General features: G+C 36.7%; 1 protein-coding gene and 1 long non-coding RNA gene across 4 annotated transcripts; one reads left to right on the top strand and one right to left on the bottom strand.

The window, feature by feature from the left end:
* Positions 1 to 703: 703 nt before the first annotated feature.
* On the top strand, positions 704 to 1,132 carry LOC310723782. The gene is made up of 2 exons (XR_014532763.1): positions 704 to 806; positions 1,026 to 1,132. It is a non-coding gene; the product is annotated as an uncharacterized lncRNA (long non-coding RNA).
* LOC310723688 (CASP8 and FADD-like apoptosis regulator) lies at positions 1,005 to 21,199 on the bottom strand. Of its 3 annotated transcripts, none has more exons than XM_083537067.1 (10): positions 21,175 to 21,199; positions 9,615 to 9,911; positions 9,221 to 9,326; positions 7,665 to 7,800; positions 6,116 to 6,180; positions 5,932 to 5,992; positions 5,253 to 5,299; positions 4,459 to 4,540; positions 3,724 to 4,231; positions 1,005 to 1,457 (listed from the first exon to the last, which is right to left on the bottom strand). In XM_083537067.1, exons 2-10 carry the CDS (start codon positions 9,905 to 9,907, stop codon positions 1,328 to 1,330), a joined length of 1,428 nt encoding a protein of 475 aa, XP_083393193.1. In that variant the 5' UTR covers positions 9,908 to 9,911; positions 21,175 to 21,199; the 3' UTR covers positions 1,005 to 1,327. The 3 variants fall into 3 exon arrangements, with proteins under 3 accessions (XP_083393193.1, XP_083393192.1, XP_083393191.1); XM_083537066.1 differs by lacking the exon at positions 21,175 to 21,199 and adding an exon at positions 18,272 to 18,337; XM_083537065.1 differs by lacking the exon at positions 21,175 to 21,199 and adding an exon at positions 13,974 to 13,996.
* Positions 21,200 to 21,894: the final 695 nt, after the last annotated feature.

The raw sequence follows: 21,894 nt of genomic DNA, 5'->3' as shown, positions 1-21,894 counted from the left end.
CTCAGACCTCGGAGGGTTTTCGGACTAAAGTAATGGCAACGCCGCCCTCGTGTGGGCTTTCACGATTAGTAGCTACAGATGAAGTCCTAAGATTTCATACGCCTCACAGATTCTGCATAATAATTGTTTTTTCCGCCATAAATAAGCCATTTCGCATATGTTTATACTACTGTATATCGATAGCAAATGCAATATCCATTGTTAAATGCTATACAAATGAAAATAATTAAAGTGAATATGGTAGTCAAAACTAAATATTTAACGCCTTAATAAAAAATGAACCAGTTCAAAAGTTTACACACACCTCGTGGTAGGTAACTGTGTAGTGTTACCTGCATGAACATGGCTTTAAGGTTTTGTGATAGCTTGGCCAAAATCATTAAACTTGACACGTTAATTTGTTTTTCAGCATCTTGTGATCTCCCTTTGATAGACATCTGAGCTCTGCAACTAATCCTTATCCAGCTACACAACGTCTAAGTTCTCCCCCACCCGCTGCTACGCTCCCTCCACTGGTTCACAAGATTTAAAACACTGATGCTTGGGTATAAGGAAGACATGCTTCGAAACTCTTCTCTGTTCCTGACACTCGAGGTGGGGGAACGAATGTCCACCAGGTGTGTGAGCAATATCCGAGCCACGAGCAATATTCGTTGTTATTTAGTTTTTCCAATTTTATTCCTAATTTTCTTGGGATTCTTTTTATTATTAACTATAGTAATTTACGATCCATGAAAGGCAACTGAGGGACTTTTAAACGACTATTACCTCCTAATTTTTTAAAAAGAGAACACAATATAGCAGGGGTCTCCAATCTTTTCCAGAAAGGGTCAGTGTGGGTGCAGGTTTTTATTCCAACCAAGCAAGTCCACACCAAATTCTACCTGTTCAAATCTAATGATCTTCATTTTCAATGACTATCAGGTGTGACCATTGATTGGTTGGAATGAAAACCTGCACCCACACTGGCCCTTTCTGGAAAAGATTGAAGACCCCTGCAATAAAGTGTGTAATCTTTTGAACAGGATGACTGATGTGAATGATTATTATTGCATCTTTAAGGATTTGTTGTGCAGAATATGAAAGACTATACAAAATGTGACTTTCGAAAAAAATATTGTAACAAAATTCCCCCCAAAAAATAGAGAATCGATAATTTTTCCAGATTCTGCCACGCGTATATAGATACATTTATGATTGTACAGCTAGCTTAATTGACTAGTCTAATTAATTGATTCAATTAACCCGATCTGCATTCAGCACAGTTCAAACTGATTTTGACAAAATACTTCTGCAGAGGCTTGTTGAATCAACACGACGATTTATCTCATGAGACATAAACATTTTTCCGTAGCGTGTGTTTGAGGTTGATGTGATACGCCGATCCTGGATGGCTTCTGTTATAAGCGTACACGTCTCGATTTACCATCATGTGAAGGTCCACCAGATGAATCCTCCTGCAAACAGGACAGATGTAATACCATTAGGAGTGGATAACATGCTTTAGTAATATTACAGTTAGTCCGGTGTGTTATTCTTATTTAGGACCCGAGTACCAATAGGCACAGGACCCTTCTGGTATTCAATGTCTTCTTATTATTCTTCTGCTACTTTTTCTAGGTTGTTCATGGCAGCCAATTAAACCATCGGGTGATTTATGGCACACTGGTTGAGGAGAGTCTACCGAAATGTGGCGACAAACAGCGACATCAGGTCACATTCGGGCCTAATTCGCAATACCTTTACGTGTTTGTAATAAACATTACGGATTGTGCGTCTAAAACGTAAAAGCCGTTTCATTGTGTCATTCAACACATAAAGGTTACCGATGTGATGCATCGATTTAAAAAAAGTGTGCATTGGATAAAAGCTGGCATTCGTATCATTGTTTTTACAAAAGATTTGCATCGGTAAACAAAAATTTCTATGTTTAATTATTAGAAGATGCGCTATACTTTTATTATGTACAAAGTGACCAATAATTTGTGAGCAATATATTCTATGTAAATTGATTTCTCCTTGCTAAACTGTTTCGCTCGGCTACGTGAATGTGACGTATCACAATACAGAGACACATAGAACATATACAGTGGATTAACATGGCAGAGGTAGAGCTGCATCTTCCTGGAGACAGAACAGGAAAAGATCTTTAATCTTTTTGCACTAAAAAGGTCTGTTTGTGAAAGGGCCATGCGTCAAAAGTCATTTAAATAAAGATATAATTTGCTGTCTGTCTGAAACAAAGAGATTACACACTGCATCGAGATGGGGGTGAAACCGTATCGCATCAGATCTGTAACTGCTTCATATATATCAATGTATTGTATTGTTGTCTAGGGTCCCCGGGTGGTCTAGTGGTTAAGATGCAGCGCTCCCACCGCTGCGACCCGGGTTCGATTCCCGGTCAGGGAACCATCCCCAGCCACTCTTAGTGCCGGTCCCAAGCCCGGATAAATTGGGGAGGGTTGCGTTAGGAAGGGCATCCAGCGTAAAACATGTGCCAAATCAAACGTGCGGAGGATCCGCTGTGGCGACCCCTAACGGGAGAAGCCGAAAAGAAAGATTGTATCGTTGTCTAGGCAACGATGAAAATTTATTATATTATGATTGTTATGAATAGATTTGTATAATTTAGTAAAAACTCGCAAAAACATTCATTTATTATATAAGCTTGTAAGCATATTGTTCGAATTCTTGATCCACATTGTTTAATATGTGGATCTACACATGATACCTGATACCTAATTGTGCTCCAATTTCCATACTGCTTTGGATCAATATTGCACACAGTCATGGACCTAATAATATTTACATATACTACTATTGTGTGTGTCATATCCGCTCTAATTCTCTGGTGAGAATTAAAATCTGTTCCCATTCCTCCTTCCACTTCCCTTATAAGCTCATATATCCTTATATGGTCAGAGTGCATCCTGTTCTCAAATGCTTTCACTTCTTGTATGATCTTCTATCTAGCGATTAAACTTGGTATTTCACCAGATGTTTTGCATGTCTTACACCATTTCCATGACCCCGCCTGGTGTATTTGTTTCTGATGTTAATAGCTGATTAACACAATATGAATACGCACTAATACGCAGAACTCGTCTTCGATACCGCCAAGTACGGTATAAACACTTAAGAACAAGTTCGTAGTGCTCAGTTTTCTCATTTCTGTGTGGAAAAGAAGATAAAACTCTTTACATCTTTATGCTGGGAGAAATCTATCGCTTGTCTCCCAAATTGGGGAATGGAAAAGTTTATGGCCGATTGTCCAATGGATGGATGGATGGCGAGTTTAAATCCTGACAATACGCAGAGATCAAGAGTGTAATGTTGCCTGTGCTCTGAAATGGAAGTGAAAGGCATTCCAGCTCTTTCTCTGTCTCTCAGAGGAACTGACCAAGTCCAAATTAGGTAAAATAGGAGGGAGAAAGCACATCCAAAAACCAAAGCTGTGCAATAGACAGTGAAATCAGAGCTAACATGGTACTCCATATCAACGTCAACAACAAATACATTCTGTGAGGTTATAATAAATAAATTATATATAAATATAATTATGCTTTAGTCTTTATATTTACAAATAAAGAGTAAAAGAACCTACTCTATCCTTTTCTAAAGCCCTGTTACATTCTAGTCACAAATTATTTCTCAGTATTTAAAGTTTAAAATGTAAAAACAAGCATTTTAAGGAGTTGGCACAAGGCGTTACATGCTCACCCTTTCTGTCCGTCAACTAAGGCCTTTTTCAGGGACTTTAAATAAACGGAATGATGGTTGTTGTCCTCAAGCTGCTTCTCATTGGTCCAGCAGTGACTCCAAAAGACGTCTGCGTCTTTCGGTACATCCCTCTCGCTGTAATAATGGACGGGGCTGTCCGTCTCCAATTCTCCTTCCTCATAATCCTGCAAGCCGTTGCGCTCTGCTGACTGAGAGACTTCGTAGCCTTGGATAAAAAAGAGTTTGGGTTTTTCTGTCAGTCCTGGGCACCAGTCATGTGTGAAGAATTGACGGACTATGTTCAGGTCAAGTCCCAGGCCGGATGAGTCGGTAGCGAGAAGTCGGGACGAGTTTGAACGGCTGATGATGCAGCAGACGAAGGCGTCCATACTGCAATGGTCAGCCTGCTTGGCGACTTTCTGCAGGCAGGAACGGACGTCTTCGACGCTCAGCAGCATGTAAAGGCTCACTCGGAAGTGAAGGCTCGAAAACAAGCGCTCCAGTTGGACTGTAAGGAGGGAATTGAGTCAGTGTTTAATTCTTAAAACCCAGCAGTAGGTCTTACATTCATATTACGTCCCTCACCTTGTAGAGACATACCCTTTTGCAATTAAGTTTTTTTGTTTTTTTTCAAAAAGCAAACCAAAAACTATAAAACTAATCCCAGTATAGACTGTATCATGTTTATAATCCAATATTCTGTATGGTAATGCAATAGAAATCGTAATTCCTCACCTCCTTCATTACCCACGCAGTCTATGATCACACACACCCCTCTAGGATCACTTCCCATTCGGTACACTTCCTCCTCCCATTGCTAATTACACAGAAAGAGTTAGAGTAAGTGCAGTGCATTGTAGGTACAAATGTATTGGTTATTAGATTGGCATCAATAATTACAAGGAGTGGTTTTATTGATCTCCTTATTTTATATACACAGCCAAAAGTATTTTGACACCCGCCTTTCCCTAAGAGAAAGGGGTCACTAGGAGCCCCAAACCTGTTCCAGCATGAATATACCCCTGTGCACAAAGCCAGCTCCATGGAGATATGTTCTGCATGAGTTGGAGTGGAAGATCTCCTGCTATAGAGCTCTGACCTCAACCCTATTAAACATCTTTGGGATGAATGTGAACGCTGACTGCACCCCAGACCTCCTCACCTCATCTACATCAGTACCTGACTTTAGTCACACCTTTGTGTCTGAATGAGCACACAATCTCCTTAATCACACTCCAAAATCTGGTGGAGCATCATCTCAGAAGAGTGGAGGGAATTATAACAGAAAATTGGGAATGCGATGCTCAAAAAGCACATACCATACTTATGATCAGGTGTTTGCAAACTTTTGGCAAAATAGTGTATGTTTTATCGATCGATCGATAGATAGATAGATAGATAGATAGATAGATAGATAGATAGATAGATAGATAGATAGATAGATAGATAGATAGATAGATAGATAGATAGATAGATAGATAGATAGATAGATAGATAGATAGATAGATAGATAGATAGATGCAACTTACCTCACAGGGTCTGTGGGGTGAGACTACCTGGGGTACTGGAGTGTTACCTGGAAAACAGGATTGAACTTTCAACCTTTTAAAAAAAACACGAAATACAAAACACGATGAAGTTGGAACTAAAATGTGCTCGTAAATGTGTAAATAAAAAGCCTAAATTTAAGAAATTAATAAAAATGCATGCCTTTATTTTGTATATGCTTACTAAAAAACATATGCAGACAATATTTAAAGGTAACAGAAAGGTGCATTACACATGTACTTTACACCACAGTGAAAGTCTGTGTTTGGTCAGAGCTCAGGGAGAACCATGCTACAAAATACCTGAAGCACAGAGCGTTAAGGCCCCAAGAGTGCCAGGTTAATGATACCAGAGCTTGAACCGCCAACCCTATGATCAGTAGCATCGACCTTTACCCACTGAGCTACCACTTATATATGTGTATAATTACATAGAAATTATTATTGCAGTAAATATTTCATAAGTAGTACTGCATCGAAAGAATACTGTAAATAAAGTACACAGTACTATTTATTAATTAAACAACTGAATACTACAATATTATAAATGCATTCGTTTATCAAAATGAAATGATCCAACCGTTTAAAAGTAACACACAAAAAAACAGTACACTACTATGGTGTCTTTATATTTATTTTCTGCACTTTTGTCCAAACTCACCACAGGGCATGGACTTCCTGGTGCAGGAGGATGTGGGCGTGAATGCAGCTGAGGTGTGCAGCTGAAAGACAGATAGAGGAAAGGGTGTGCTGTATGGATTAACACCATGTGTATGGACGCTGATCAAATCATAGAAAAGGCATTGAGGGGTAGTATGAGCTCAGGGATGTTTTTTTTTACTGACCGGTGCGGCTTTACAAGGCCGTCTGTCGTCTTTCGTCTTCACTGCGGAAGGTCTTTGTGTTTTGGCTGTAAAAAATAACAATAATAAAATATAATTCTTCCTTTTTCTCTCAGACTTCTTTCCTGTTAGCATGGAAATTAGTGTGAGCTAAAAGTTGTGAATAAACCCAGAAACAAAGAGGAAGTGAGAAATGGTTAATGGTAACACAAAAATTGTTGTCAATGGAGTTACTAAAGCATTTTAACTGATAAAGGTTGCCAGATCATCATAAACTCTTCCCCCAGTCTACATATTTTTCCACCCTGTACAGCTACCTTTACCTTGCAGTCTGATGTTAGTGTAAATGTGTTTATTAATGCAATGCAATGGGGAATTTTTTAATTAAATTTTTATACCAAACTTTCCAAGATTTGGCAGCTTTTTTTTTTTTAAACATCCCTGATGTGGGGGTTGTATGAAAATAAAAATGAAAACTATTATTTGGGTACTATAAGTAAGAAAGGGTATGCTGTGGACTTTCCCAGAACTGTCTGTGCAAATTAATACATGACGTTTAATATTTAATCTGTGTAGCACTTCTCTATAATTTGTCAAACTGCTCTGGATGAATGATGCCTAATTATGCCCCAATAAAAACATTTACAAGTCTGCATTCATTACCCCTTATAGATATACCAAAATCCAGAAGGCTAATATCAGTGTATTCCTCTGCCAATAACAAAAAAAACCCAGGCTTCTCTGTTTATAAGTTAAAACAAGCCTACTTCAGGTAAAGATGAATAAACTAATCATATTCATTCTAAAAGTGAAACTCGAAACTAAAACTACATTCCAAAGACAAATCTTGACAAAAATCTTATGTGGGTGGCATACTTGCTGGTTCAAGTATTTCAGAAACTACATGGGTTCTGGTATTTTCTCACAGAATTTCGTTCAAATTTTTACACAAAATGGTGCAGAAAAAATAAAGTCGTCTAGTGAGCAGCAGGTTTGTGGATGTAAAAAACGGCTGGTTATGGAACACATTAAAGTAGGTGAATTGCTCGACTGGTTTGGGCTGCCAGGTGGCATTCAAATAAACAAGTTTCAGAGTAGCAAAGCATCTCAATAAGGACAATGTCTTTTACAGGAGAAGAAGCTATCACGTTCCACGCATGTCAGCCAAAAACAATAAACTGGGTATGGTATGGTATGATAATATATACCAGAGAATTAAAAAGCTCGGGAAAAAAAAACAACACCTGGTCTTTCACTGTTCGCCTTCAAGTGGCCAATGAGTGCTGTACATTTCGAACTGATCAAGCACATGATTACATCTTGACGCAATAGGAAACAAACCTAATTGTAAAAAAAACTCAAAAGCTGAAAAACCCATGCAGTTTCACATGAAACCTAAATATAGGAACAAATACTAGGCAAAGGGAAATGAGAACGCTAAGCATAGGAGCTGTCTTTTTCCGTGGGAGTAATAAAACTGCAGACTGTGCATGTGGTGGTCGATTCTGACTATTACAGTAAATCCATGAAGTAGTGCTGTGGGATTTCCCACCTCTGCTCTGGTACTGGTTGAGTCTCTTGGCCAGGTCGACACGTTGGATGGTTCTCAGATATTTCTCCATCATGTCCACCCCGGTGCTGGAGATCTGATTTATCTTCTCCAGTTCCACCACCACATCCAGGAAGCACTATTGAGATTGATTGTAGCGGTCATTAGTCACCAGAATAATACACTATAATCCTCAGTGGTGGAACAAGTACACAAACCATGTAGTTGAGTTAACGTAGATACAATCAATAAAATATGACTTTTGATATAAACTTTCGCTAGATTCAAAGTACAAAGAATTTGCCTTCAAATGTAGTCAAGAACACAAAGTACTAGAGTATTAATCCACTCAGTTTTAGAACACCAATCTATTATTAGAATGATATTAATGAGTCAAACACTGATTGATATCTATTAGAATTATTACGAGACCAAAACTTCTTAAAAATAATCACGCAAATAAGGTCACAGGTGTTTTGGCGAGTTCGGCATTGATTCCTCTCTAAATGTTCTGCTTGCTGTTGAACTGATGTTGAACTGTATATTGGTGATAAGTGGATACCACCAAGAGCCAATCAAAACAAGCTCCAAGCTGATTGGTGGTTTGCTGGGTGATGGAGTAATTTTCAAACATTCGTAAAAATAAAAAAGAGTGACTGATTTCGCAAAATGTAATTGAGTAAATGTAGTTGAGTAAAAGTAGAAATATAACGAAGCTAAAGTAAAAGTCTGCCAGAATGTAAATACTTTAGTAAATTAAAGGCACAAAAGCTACTTAACAACAGTAACGTATTACATTAACTTTGAACTTGTCCACATCTGATAATTGAATATATCCCAAATACTGTTTAGTGTGTTCCCCAAACGATTTCCACATGTGTTTTAAAACTAAATATATACACCGGAGGCATTTTCCGTTGTAATTTGTACCCTATTTTTAAATACACACCCATGTTGGCCCCGCCCCCTTTCCATTACATACATAGAAGGTGGTGCACCTGTTCTCAAGTACATTAGGGTTATTATCAGGTATTGTAGGTATTATTAGTATGCTGCATATCAGGGTAAGGATATGTAGCACCAAGAACATTATTTGAAAGAGAGATGCAGTGCAGTGCATGGTCTAGATTAAAATCTAGGCCATCTGAGCACGAACCGTCGTTCATCACAGATCCTGTGCGGTCAATAGCATACGTTTCTGTACATTATTTTGCTGAGAAAGGAAAGAGTTTTCTTTCCACTTACATGGATTTTGGATTTTATTTATAAGCTTTAATGTGGTTTACAAAGCAAAAACCTGATACGTCACTACCGGGGGACTGAAAGGTCGCAATCCCACTCAGGCAGATGTTAAAAATCCCCAGCAGGAATCAAGACCCAGTAATCTTAATCATGTGCTTTTACACAGAATAGCTTCAGTTCTGTTTTCAGCTTCATTAGAATGAAAAAAAAAAAAAAAAAAGAACGTAACCTTTACTGGCAGGGTAATTTCGGGTGATATTTCCAAAACAAGGCCGTGACATAAATACAAGAGGACACGATAAGTCTATGGTGCATACCTCAAACTTCTCCACTTTCTCTTTGGGCAGAGTTCCTCGGAGCAGGAAAATCAGCGACTCCAAATCGTCCGATCCAACGTCCTCGCTCAAATCGGCCATTAGCACTCTTAAAAAGGAGAAAAACAGCTGTCTTAGAGAGCTGCTTGAACATTGTAGGAGCATTCATATACATTCAACATCATTATTTGCTGTTTATCTATAAGATAATATATATTTTATACATTCATCAACAGTAGTTTATTTCTTTTTTATAAATAACAATTTCTCCCCCACCCAAGAATATATTCACCATGAGATGATTAAAAGATCATAACTATTAGTTGTATTGTTCCTAATAAATTTGTAATCATTTACAGAAAATAATAATAAGTTTGATGATGGACATTTAAACTACCTGTAATCTGAGATCTTGTGGCTGTTCTCCAAAAGCCTCTCAGCCTCAGACTTACTGATGCCCAACAGCTCTGAAAGCAAATCATAGCGCTTAATCCTCAGCATCAGCTCCATTAGAAAGATTTGATTGGTGTTCATTCGGACAATGCAAGACTGCAACATTTCCTTGACGCTGGCACTGCTTCGCTCTGTGTGAAACTCTCTACACAGATACGTCAAACGCTTGCACTCCTCTGGATTCAGCTCTTCAGCTATTCGGTGGATGGTGCGTAAGAGATCCGTCGATAAGGACATAATTCTGAAAACAAAAAGTCAAGGAAAATGATTTATGCTCTCTTACTCCAAGAAGAACGAGTACTATCATCCCTTAATACACCAAATTCACTTGGAGATAAATCCAAGTCCTAATCTTTATTCTCCAACTCCAGCATGAAGTCTTTCAGAAGAAGGTCTACAGAAACAACTCATCGACTTCAATCTACAATATAATCGACAATACCGTCAATCTTCTTTAATTTACAATACATCAAAGTCCAGTTATGAAAAATTCCTTGGATTACAATTGAAGGCAGAAACCTTCTAACTGCTCAAATATTAATGAAAGGTCATGCTTATAGTGAAGTCTTTGCATTTCTTGCCAAACGTAGAATTAGATATAGAACAGCTTAGTAATTACCTAGCAGTCAAATAATCATTAAGGCTTTAAGGTACTCCTTTATACAGATATAAAGCGTTCTTAATGGCCACATCTGTATTCTAATGACACTTAAATGGAAACTCTTTCTTTTATACATAACTGACTGCAACAGCAAAACCACAGATTTCCGTTTAGTCACCAACATCTAGTTCATTTTAAAGGAATTCCTGCATACCAGCATATAAAAAACAAAATCAGGGCCCTTAGGGAGGCACAAGCCAGTGCACTCTTAGTGCCAGTCCCATGCCCGGATAAATGAGGAGGGTTGTGTTAGCAAGGGCATCCAGCATAAAACATGTGCCAAATCAAACATGCAGATCACGAATCAGAATTTCATACCGGATCAGTCGAGGCCCGGATTACCAACGACCGCCACAGGTTTCTTTATCTAACAGGGTACCTGTGGAAATTGGGCTACTGTTGGCCGAAGGAAGAGAAGGAGAGAAGAAAGACGTCTACAGGGACGACAGGAAAAGTCAAGTTAAGTGTATTTCTATTGCGCTTTTCACAATGGACATTGTCTAAAATCAGCTTTACAGAATTTAACAGTTAAGGTGAACGATGTGTATTTATCCCTGATGAGCAGCCATGGAGAAGTGGAGGAGAGTGGAGGTTCGGGTTGGTACTTTAAATGTTGGTACTATAACTGGTAAAAGGAGAGAGATAGCTGATGTGATGGAGAGAAGAAAGGTAGATATGTTGTGTGTGGAAGGTGCATGCAGGTGGACTATGTTCTATGCAGAAGATGCAACCTGAAGGAGATTGGAGACTGTAAAGCATTGGATGGTGGTAGGATGGTTTTGGAGGTGAAGAAGAAAAGGAAAGGGAGGACTGAAAGAGGAATAAGATGGTGGAAACTGAAGAAGGAAGACTGTAGTGTGAGGTTCAGGGAATAGTTCAGACAGGAACTCGGTGGTGGTGAAGAGGTGCTGGATGATTGGGCAACTACTGCAGAAGTGATAAGGGAGACAGATAGAAAGATACTTGGTGTGACATCTGGAAATAGAAAGAAAGAAAAAGAGACATGGTGGTGAAATGAGGAAGTGCAGGAGAGCATAAGGAGAAAGAGGTTGGTGAAACAAAATTGGGATCAACAGAGAGATGAGAAAAGTAGGCAGGAGTACAAGAAGATGCAGCAGCAGGTTAAGAGGGATGTGGTGAAAGCCAAGGAAAAGGCATATGAGGAGCTGTATGAGAAGTTGAACATTAAGGAAGGAGAAAAGGATTTGTACCGATTGGCCAGGCAGAGGGACCGAGCTGGGAAGGATGTACTGCAAGTTAGAGCAATAAAGGATAGAGATGGAAATGTGTTGACTAGTGAGGAGAGTGTGTTGAGGAGATGGAGGGAGTATTTTGAGCAGCTGATAAATGAGGAAAATGAGAGTGAAGGTTGGATGATGTGGAGTTGGTGAAGCAGGAAGTGGACAGGATTAGTAAGGAGGAAGTGAGACAAGCGATTAAGAGGATAAGGATTGGAAAGTCGATAGGACTAGATGACATACTAGTAGAAGCATGGAGATGTTTAGGAGAGATGGCAGTGGAGTTTTTAACCAGATTGTTCAACAAGATTCTTTAAGGTGAGAGGATGCCTGAGGAATGGAGAAGGAGTGTGCTGGTACCAGTTTTTAAGCATAAGGGAGATGTGCATACCTGCAGGAACTACAGGGGAATAAAGTTGATCAGTCACACCATGAAGTTATGGGAAAGAGTAGTGGAAGCCAGGCTGAGAGAAGAGGTGACCATCTGTGAGCAACAGTATGGTTTCATGCCGAGGAAGAGCACCAGAGACACATTATTTGCTTTAAGAACGTTGATGGAGAAGTAGTGAGAACAGCAGTGAAGTGTGCAGTAGGAACGACAGACTGGTTCAAGGTAAAAGTTGGACTGCATCAAGGATCGGTGATCAAGGTGGTGATGGACAGGTTGATGGACAAGGTCAGACAGGAGTCTTTGTGGACTATGATGTTTGCGGTTGATATTGTGATTGGTGGTGAGAGTAGGGAGCAGTTCGAGAAGAGCCTGGAGAGGTGGAGGTACGTGCTGGAGAGAAGGGAAATGAAAGTCAGTAGGAGTAAGACAGAGTACATGTGTGTGAATGAGAGGGAGGGCAGTGGAGGGGTGCGGTTGCCCCTGTGCACAAAGCCAGTATAGATATGTTTTACATGGTTTGGGGAAGAAGATCTTGAGTGGCCTGCTACAGAGTTCTGATCTCAACCCTATTGAACACCTTTGGGATGAATTAGAACATCCCAGGCCTCCTCACCTGCATCAGTACCTGATTTTACAAACACCTTTGTGGCTGAATGAACACAAATGTCCACAATCACACACCAAAATCTAGTGGAACACCTTCCCTGAAGAGTGGAGGGAATTATAAGAGAAAAATTAGGATTAAAAGTAGAATGTGATGCTCAAAAGCACATGCCAAACTTATGACCAGGTGTCTGCAAACTTTTGGCAATATAGCGTATCTTCAGACCAATCAGAATCCAGAATTCAGTAGCAACACAACTCCATCCTCATGGTTTGTGATTCGTGGTTTGACATAACACCATCCTAATGGGTCATTTTCAAACCAATGCTTGACTGCTGATTTCCCTAATTACAGGTACTGGTCATGCAGGCTTTGCCCTTTATTCAAATGATACGAAGATAAAAGTAATGAGTAACTGAATCCTGGTGATGATACCTGATCCCCTGCACGGATACTGGTGACTTTTTTTTGACGAGAAATGAAAACTGATATCGTGAGAAGTTGCCCTATAATGTGAGCCAAAAAAAATATACAATTGAACTGCATCTAATAAAAAAAATGTCAAGGTCTCATTCATGCCTCAATACTTTTACTTTCAAAACAGCAAAGACCCTCTTTCTCAAGTAGATGCGTATAAGAAATACTTTTACTTTTGATATTCGGATCAGATTACAGAAGTACAGGTACTTTTGTAAACCACTGTTGCAAACAAACTATGTGTGTACAGCAGTAGCGCAGGAAAAAAATCTATTTAATATTCTATTTACTTAATGTTTATTTTATAACCTGTATGTTTATATATATATATATAAAAGCACAGGCTTAAATTACCTTTACATTTTCAGTATTTATTGCATGCCTTATTGTTTATGTTTGTGGATAGTGCTGGAAACTGTACATTTCCCATTGGGATGAAGGAAGGAGGGAGGGAAAGAAGGAGGGAAAGAAGGAAGGAAGGAAGGAAGGAAGGAAGGAAGGAAGGAAGGAAGGAAGGAAGGAAGGAAGGAAGGAAGAAAGACAGAAAGAAAGAAAGAAGGTAAGTAGGTAAGTAAGAAAGTGAGTATCTATCTATCTATCTATCTATCTATCTATCTATCTATCTATCTATCTATCTATCTATCTATCTATCTATCTATCTATCTATCTATCTATCTATCTATCAGTTGAGGGCAAAGGGCCTTACTCAGGGCCCCACAGCTTGATGGTGCTGAAATTTGGACTTATGAACTTCCGACTGAACTTCAACACTCCCCACTGAGCTACAACTTCCCATTCGATGTTTACTGAACGTAGTTAATTTGCTGTTAAAATCTTATACTTGATTTTACAACTGTCAAATTTTCTTTTTCTCTCTAAATTTGTTTTACTCGAGGCATCCCGAGGTTGCGCCAGATCAAGTCACGTCCCACCTCATGAAGATTGTGGACCTTTAAAGAAGTAGATGCCGACCCTGCAAACATCCCGAACTATCTAGAGACATACCAGCGCCAATTGGATTCCACCTCATGTAGAATTTGGAAACACTGGGCCTCTTTGAGTGTTTAAAGGCTCTGGCATGGAGAAGCTGGTGTTGGATCTGTAATGATCTCAAATGTTGAGCTATTTTATGAGTTGCTCAGTAGCTCCTGGTTCCATAACCTAAAATGACTCTATAAGACTGTAGAAAGGACAATACTCATAATCTTACACTCCAGTGCTCATGTTAGTTCTCACTCTCCAGTGTTCTGTATTGTTTAAAGTCTATAATCACACTCTTGATGTCACACAAATGGGTTCCCCTTCTGACTCTGGTTCCTCTCAATGTTTCTTCCTCATAACATCTAAGGGGGTTTTTCCTTGCCACGGTTGCCATGGGGGATGTGTATCAGGGGTAAATACACATCGTTCACCTTAACTCTTAAACTCAGTAAAGATAATTTGAGACAATGTCTGTTGTAAAAAAGTGCTATAGAAATAAACTTGACAGAATCAGATGACAGCATCCAGCCCTTAGTATAGACTTTTAACAATGAACATTGTCTCAAAGCAGCTTTACACAGATAATGTGGTGATAAAGAATGAATAAGATGTTCTTTATAAGTAAGTTTGTCCCTAATGAGCGAGCCGGTGGCAATTGTGGCATGGAAAAACTCCCCAGAGATGGCATAGGAAAGAAACCTTGAGGGGAGAACCAGACTCAAGAGGGAACCCATCCTCATCTGAGTGGCACCATAAATATACCACATATCAAAGTGTGAGATAAACAACATGCCAGTATCAGGTCCAGAACTGATTCTAGTTATTTGTATTACATATAAACTTGAAAACACCTGCGTATATACAATATGCACATTTCCATCATTTGCTATAAAACAAACAGATAAAAAATATGACGACAGTTTGATGTGATGATAGTTTTCCCCTGAATATATGTGATAATGCATTGGCATTTGTGTACATTGTTAAGTAGATATTTATAGGTTAATATTCTGGGTAATATGTTTGGTATCCATGAGTAAAAAAGAAGAATATTAATGTACAGTTTTCCAAATAAATTCCCTGAAATTATCTTTTAATTATGTAATAAATTTAACTACGTTCTCTCTTTTTCTTTCTTACACATACTTATATATATATATATATATATATATATATATATATATATATATATATATATATATATATATATATATAGTATGGTTTCCACTGGGTTCTCCAGTTTCTTTCCACTGTACCCAGAACAAAACTCTAAATCCAAACATGCCCCTAACCAGACAAAACAAATGTGTGAACGAATGCTGAATGAATGAATTAATGAATGAATGACTCAGCACAATGGAATTCGAGTGGGCAGAAAAGGTGATTTGACTACAATGTAACCTTGACCTGTGAAGAAACCCTTGTAATGATGATCAATCTGTTTCACAGTTGTGATTACCTTACAGTACCTCTCTCAATGTCCAAACATAATTTGGGGAATTGAGAAATCAAAAGAAAAAAAAACTACAAGAAAATGAAACAAAGAAAAGGGGCTTGGTTTTCAAGGACAAAATGATTAGAACAAAATGACCTGAGATAATGGTGACCTAATATTTATTTTTTTAAAGTTGTGTAAACAGATGCTTGCTGTGTCAGCAGTATCTTCTGCATTTCCGTACACTTAAAAAAAACCTGTTTTCACAACAAACTTTGCATGGATCATTCATCAAAATGTGAATGTAAAAAAAACTCCACTATACAGTTTGTTAATAAAAATACAGTTCAAAGTAAATATTGTTATAATGTCATTTTCATTGATGAAAACGGAGGTGATTTCTCTATACATTTAAATACAAACCAATTCATGTACAACTATACTTCAAAGTGCTGCAATAATCCAGATGTTAATAGCATCATTACGGTATATAGATTATACTATATGGTTAAATTATACACTTCTTTTACATAATAGTTTTAGTTCAAATATTACTTGGTTCGTTTAAATAACTAGTAATTACTCTTCCAGCCAGTGCTTTTTGTATAGTTTACACTGTTATTTGGTATTATTCCTGTACTACAATACTGGAGTAGAAGTATAAAAGTTCTTGACTTTATACTACACTGTCTATTAAAAAAGACAAGTTTTATACTTTCATTTAAGTAGAAATGTAAAAGGATGTTTTCTATTGTTACAAAAATGTATTCAAAATAAATAGCATAGCTTATATATATATATATATATATATATATATATATATATATATATATATATATATATATATATATATATATATATATATATATATATATATATGTATATATATATATATATAGTATAGAGGATAGTATATATAGTATAGAGGATATATTTTAGAAATTATTTATAGTATAGAGACTGTGGTTAAGCCAGCTGCAGCTTGAAAATACACGGTAAAGCCAGCCGCACTGTTCTTTGTGTTGCGCGTCTAATCGTACACTTACAGTATGGGTGGTGGGCGTGGCCAAAATAGATGTAAAGATGCTTCAAAAAGGCATTTCAAGTATAAAAAAAACAAAAAGACATAAAATAGCAATACATTTAAAAAAATAAAAAAATAAATAATAATAAAAAAAAAATATATATATATATATATATATATATAAAGGCTCATATTTAATTTTGCTAATAAATGACCCTGACTATAACTGAATTCATTTTCAGCTCATTCTACTGTACAATTTTTAAAAAACAAAAATCAGTGCATTTGAATCACCATATTCAAACACTTATAAAAGGTTTTTTTTTTATAATTCTTATTTAGAGTGTCTGTGGTTATTACTCTATTAAATTTCAACTCATTTTACTGTAAAGTTTTTGAGAAAAGTGAAGACAAATTCACTCTAAATCTCAGTGCATTTTCAATCATATTCCATATTCATACACTCATTAAACATTTTTCTTTATAGGTTTGCTTAATCTTTTAAATAATTCTTACTTACAGTGTCCCTGTCTATTAAAGTCTTGAATTTCAAGTCATTTTACTTCACAGTTTTTAGGAAAAGTAAGGCAAAATTACTCCAAACACCAGTGCATTTTCAATCATGTTTCATATTCATACACTCATTAAACATTTTTCTTTATAGGTCTGCATAATCTATTAAATTATTCTTATTTACAGTGTCCCTGTTTATTATAGTCTTGAATTTCAACTCATTTTACTGTAGAGTTTTTAAGAATGGTGAAGACAAATTCACTCTAAATCTCAATGCATTTTCATGTTCAGTATTCACTCTAAAGACAGAGTAATAGACAGAGACACTTTAAATAAGAATAACCTGAAAGACCTATAAAGGAAAATGTTTTATGAGTGTTTAAATGTGGAACATGATTGAAAATGCACTGGTGTTTGGAGTCATTTTGTCTTCACTTTTCTCAAAAACTGTACAGTAAAATGAGTTGCAATTTAATAAAGTAATGTACAGGGAGACTATAAATAAGAATTATTTGAAAGAATGAGCAAACCTATAAAGAAAAATGTGATTGAAACCATGATTGAAAATGCAGTAAATGTTTTCATTTGTTTATGTCTTTTTTTTTTTTTTTTTTTATAATGCCTTAACATTCTGACCGTCCCCCACCACCCATACCGTAAGTGCTCGATTAGACGCGCAACACAAAGTAAAGTGCGGCTGGTTTACTGCAGTGTATTAAGGATATATATATATATATATATATATATATATATATATATATATATATATAGTAGACATTATATATATATATATATATATATATATATATATATATATATATATATATATATATATATATATATATATATATATATAATGTCTACTATATATATATATAGTAGACATTATATATATATATATATATATATATATATATATATATATATATATATATATATATATATATATATATATATATATATATATATAGTATGTACTATATAAATGATATACTACACCTCAGTGCGTGTTTTTATCTAAAATGAATCTTACACTTCTATTCATGTTTGCACGTAAACATATTAGTTGAAGTACAAAAATGTCACGTGTATATTCTTATATCAAATAAAGACTAAAATATTACAAAGAGACAAAGACGGATTAGGAAGAGGAAGAAAAAAAAAAACCAAAGCAACACGCAGATCTTTGAAGTAACCTACTTCTCACCATATAATAATAATTATTATTATTATTGTTATTATTATAAACCCTGAAGCGTCACAAATGCATGTCTTACCTTCAAGTGCTCTGTGAGAAAAAAACTATAAGTTCTCCATGACGAAATGAAGAAAGAGAAAGTAAAGAGGAACTGATGCTCCGCCCCCCCTCCCCCTCTCCCCCCGGAAGTTACACATATATGGTGTTGTTCCAGTAATGGAGAGAAAAACACGGAAATAATGACGAGTATTCCATTCATAAACTACTATCAGGTCTAGCATGACTTTTATTAATATAGTAGTGTCATAATATATAATATAAAAAATATTATAATAAACCCTAATAATGTTGTATTACAGAACCTCTGTGTTGCCAGATAAGTGGAAAACACGTATTACGTAGTAGGTGACTAAGGAAAGCCCATCAAAAAGGAAAGTTCATTACAAACAGAATGACCTAATACTTTTCTGTCAAAAAAAAAAAAAAAAAGAAAAAAAAAGGGGAACACCTGGTCCTTTATTGTTTCTGAGAAGGTCCTATTTTACATGCAACAAACTCTTTAATATCATTTCATTCTTATTTGTAGAGTGTGTGTAACAATTGTCTCAAAACAGCTTTAAAACGATAAAGCAGGTATAAAGCTCTATTACAAAATGTATTCGTTAAGTGCCTATAAGTTTGTTTTCTTATAATCGTATGTTTATCTATAATGAGTGTGCCAGTGGTGAAAACACTGGCAAGAGGAAGAAACCCTTAGAGAAACCCGACACTAAAGGGAACCCATCCTCATCTGGGTGGCACTTAATGCAGTGCTTGAATTGTGGGGGACCCCCCCATCAGGCATTAGGGACCCCCCATGACAAGTAAAAAAGAGACTTAGGGGGGTCCCCACTATTATTTTATTATTTTTTAAATATATGAATTACATCCTGGGGACCCCCCCCCCCCCCATAAGACTTGACTTAATTCAAGCCCTGACTGAATGTCATTAGTTCATTACAATAGTTTCACATTAGAATAGTTCATTACAGTTTCATCATTGTTGAGATTTACTACACAGTGATGGGTCCTTAAATGCAGACCTGTTCATGTAAACTGTTTATACAATTGTTTATATTAAATAATTAATTCAATAACGTCATGGATCTTTAGGCTGTTCATGGAGAACCATCCAAATTTTTGAGTGTCTCAAAATTGAAGAGACATCAACCAGAGTTAGAGGATCAGGGCGAAGATCAAGCAGATCCTAACAGATTTCAGTGAATGACTCAAAGTAAATTCTCTGGAGTCCAGCTCTGACTCACATCTTGGTATGCTCTGTATTGCCTTGTGTAACTCTGTGTCCTTTAGTGCTCCATTATGCAGAACCTTGTTCCTGTAGGAACCTTGTGTCATTTCAGTGTACTGTATCCACTATATACAGTCAAGTCAAGCTTTTATTGTCATTGGAACCATATACAGTTGGTACAGTACATAAATGACACAGTGTAAAGGGCAGTTACAGACACTGAATCAATGAATCCATGATTCCTTCTTTTAATACTAGCTTTAATACAAGTACTGCAAAAAGTATGTGAAGAATAAATAAATAACTGTTATAGGAAGTGTTTATATTACTTATGTACTACAGCTGTTCTTTTCCAATTTGAACCATTTGTAGGTGTATAAACAGAAATTCCCTCACCACACTCTCATCTTTTTTACTTCTTAGAATGAATAAAAAAACTTTCTTTCGGCTTCTCCCATCAATAACCAAAAAAAAAGAAAGAAATCCCCACACTAAGAACACGAGTTTGTCTTCACCCCCCCCCCCCCCCACCAACAGTGGGTTCCAGTTTGACACTGGATACTTCTCCTTTAAATGGTTAATAAATAGCTCAACAAAGATATCTCCTACTGGATTTGATTAAATAGAAGTCTGTTGAATGATTATTACTATAGATGGCATATATATAAGACCATAAGTAGAATATTTGAAGGATAATGCCAGAAAATAGACTCACACCTTCTGAAACACAGAATAGAACATTTTGAAATGCTGTGGTAAAATATGCTATAAGTAATTAAATAGATTTAAAATACCAAATTCCATGCTGTGGAACAAATACACAAAAAAATAGATACAAAGGAAATCTTAATAAAGTTGTACAAAAAAAAAGTAAAAAAGAAAGTGTGTGTGTGTGTGTGTGTGTGTGTGTGTGTGTGTGTGTGTGTGTGTCTGTGTGGGGGTAATTCCCCAGTCCTTAAATGTTTTGGCTAAACAGTTATTCGACCACTTCCCCCTGTGACGTGTGAAGTTGGGGTATGTTAAACGCAGTGAAGGTGTTTGGTGGGGGTGGGGGGGTGGGGGGGAGGCTTCACAATCAATCCTAAATTATCCACCTGCTACATCTGTATCACATTTTCCTTGTTTATTTGTTTATGTTTATGTATCTTACCCTAATCAATATGATTACGATGACGATATAATTCTAACAATACACTCAAGTGAGAATACCAAAGAAAGAATTTTCAGATTTCTGTTTTTCATTGCAGCTTATAACAATTGAGGTCTTTAGCAACTTCTGAAATTCTCGAAAAGAAAAAAATCCCCTAAAAAAAACCCAAAAGTAAGTACACCCTCTCCATTCTACATTCGTTCAAACCGTAACTAGCAGCCTACTGAAAGTTTCGATAATAATCCATGTGTGATGACGCCTATTAAAGCAGAACTTTTGGTAACGTGGTGTTCTGGAGAACTCTGGTGTGCATTAAGGTCATGCCGGGAAGAATGGACATGAACTAAAAAAAAAAGCAGTTGTCAGTCATCAACCATTTAAGGCAGTGGTCCTCAACCTTTTAAGCACCACGGACGAGTTTCACGCAAGAAAATGTTTCTATGGACCGGGTGGGTGTGAGTACATGCATAATTAAACACAATAATGTCCATCATGATTTAATTATTCATATAATTATTACATATACAGTGAAAATTTAACCCACCTAATGCAGAATCATAGGAAATCGATATGCCTGAATCAAGCGTGGAGGATTTGGCAAAGACAGAGGTGGTCATCTTAAACCCAGCCATCAGGATTTCACAAGCAAAGAGAAAGGTGGTTTGGACATGTGTAGAGGAGGGACATAGGGTATATCCATAGAAGAATGCTAAGGATGGAGCAGCCAGGAAGGAGAAAAAGAGAAACGCCAAGGAGGAGGTTTATGGATGTGTTGAGAGAAGACATGCAGGTGGTTGGTTTGAAAGAGGCAGATGTAGAGGACAAAGTGATCCGCTGTGGCGCCCCCTAACGACAGAACGACAGATGTTCATTTCACCATTACATCTTAATAAATCTCCTACATGTCCACACTCTGGCTGGTTTCCTGAGTAGGGTTGCAAAAGGCCAGAAACTTTCCATGGGAACTTCATCTGGGGAAGATTGGAAATATTCCAAGTTGGAAACTTACCAAGAATTTATGTGAAATAATTATATTATAAATTTTGGGAAATTTATAAAAACTGTATCATATACAAACATAAATAAAAACTTTTTTTTTTTAATTGTTGGTGTAATTTTGTTGCACAATAGCTTACCTACAGCACAAGTAATTTTTAAACAAATGTATGTAATATTTATGTAATTTACATGAATACTCACCAGGATTTAAAATTTTTTTTTACATTTTGTGTGTTTTAAAATACTCTGGTAAAGGTTCAATTAC

This window comes from Silurus aristotelis, assembly GCF_946808225.1.
Source record: "Silurus aristotelis genome assembly, chromosome: 3".
In the NCBI taxonomy this organism is placed as follows: Eukaryota; Metazoa; Chordata; class Actinopteri; order Siluriformes; family Siluridae; genus Silurus; species Silurus aristotelis.
This window is presented reverse-complemented; position numbering and strand designations above follow the sequence as displayed.

Bases quoted from the DNA above. Each gene is read 5' to 3' on its own strand.
- LOC310723688 (XM_083537065.1), bottom strand. The intron at 9,327-9,614 runs GTAGTTTAAATG...CTCCTTTTTAAG, and splicing joins CACAAGATCTCAGATTACAG to AGTGCTAATGGCCGATTTGA. The intron at 6,181-7,664 runs GTGGGAAATCCC...TATTTTTTACAG, and splicing joins CAACCAGTACCAGAGCAGAG to CCAAAACACAAAGACCTTCC.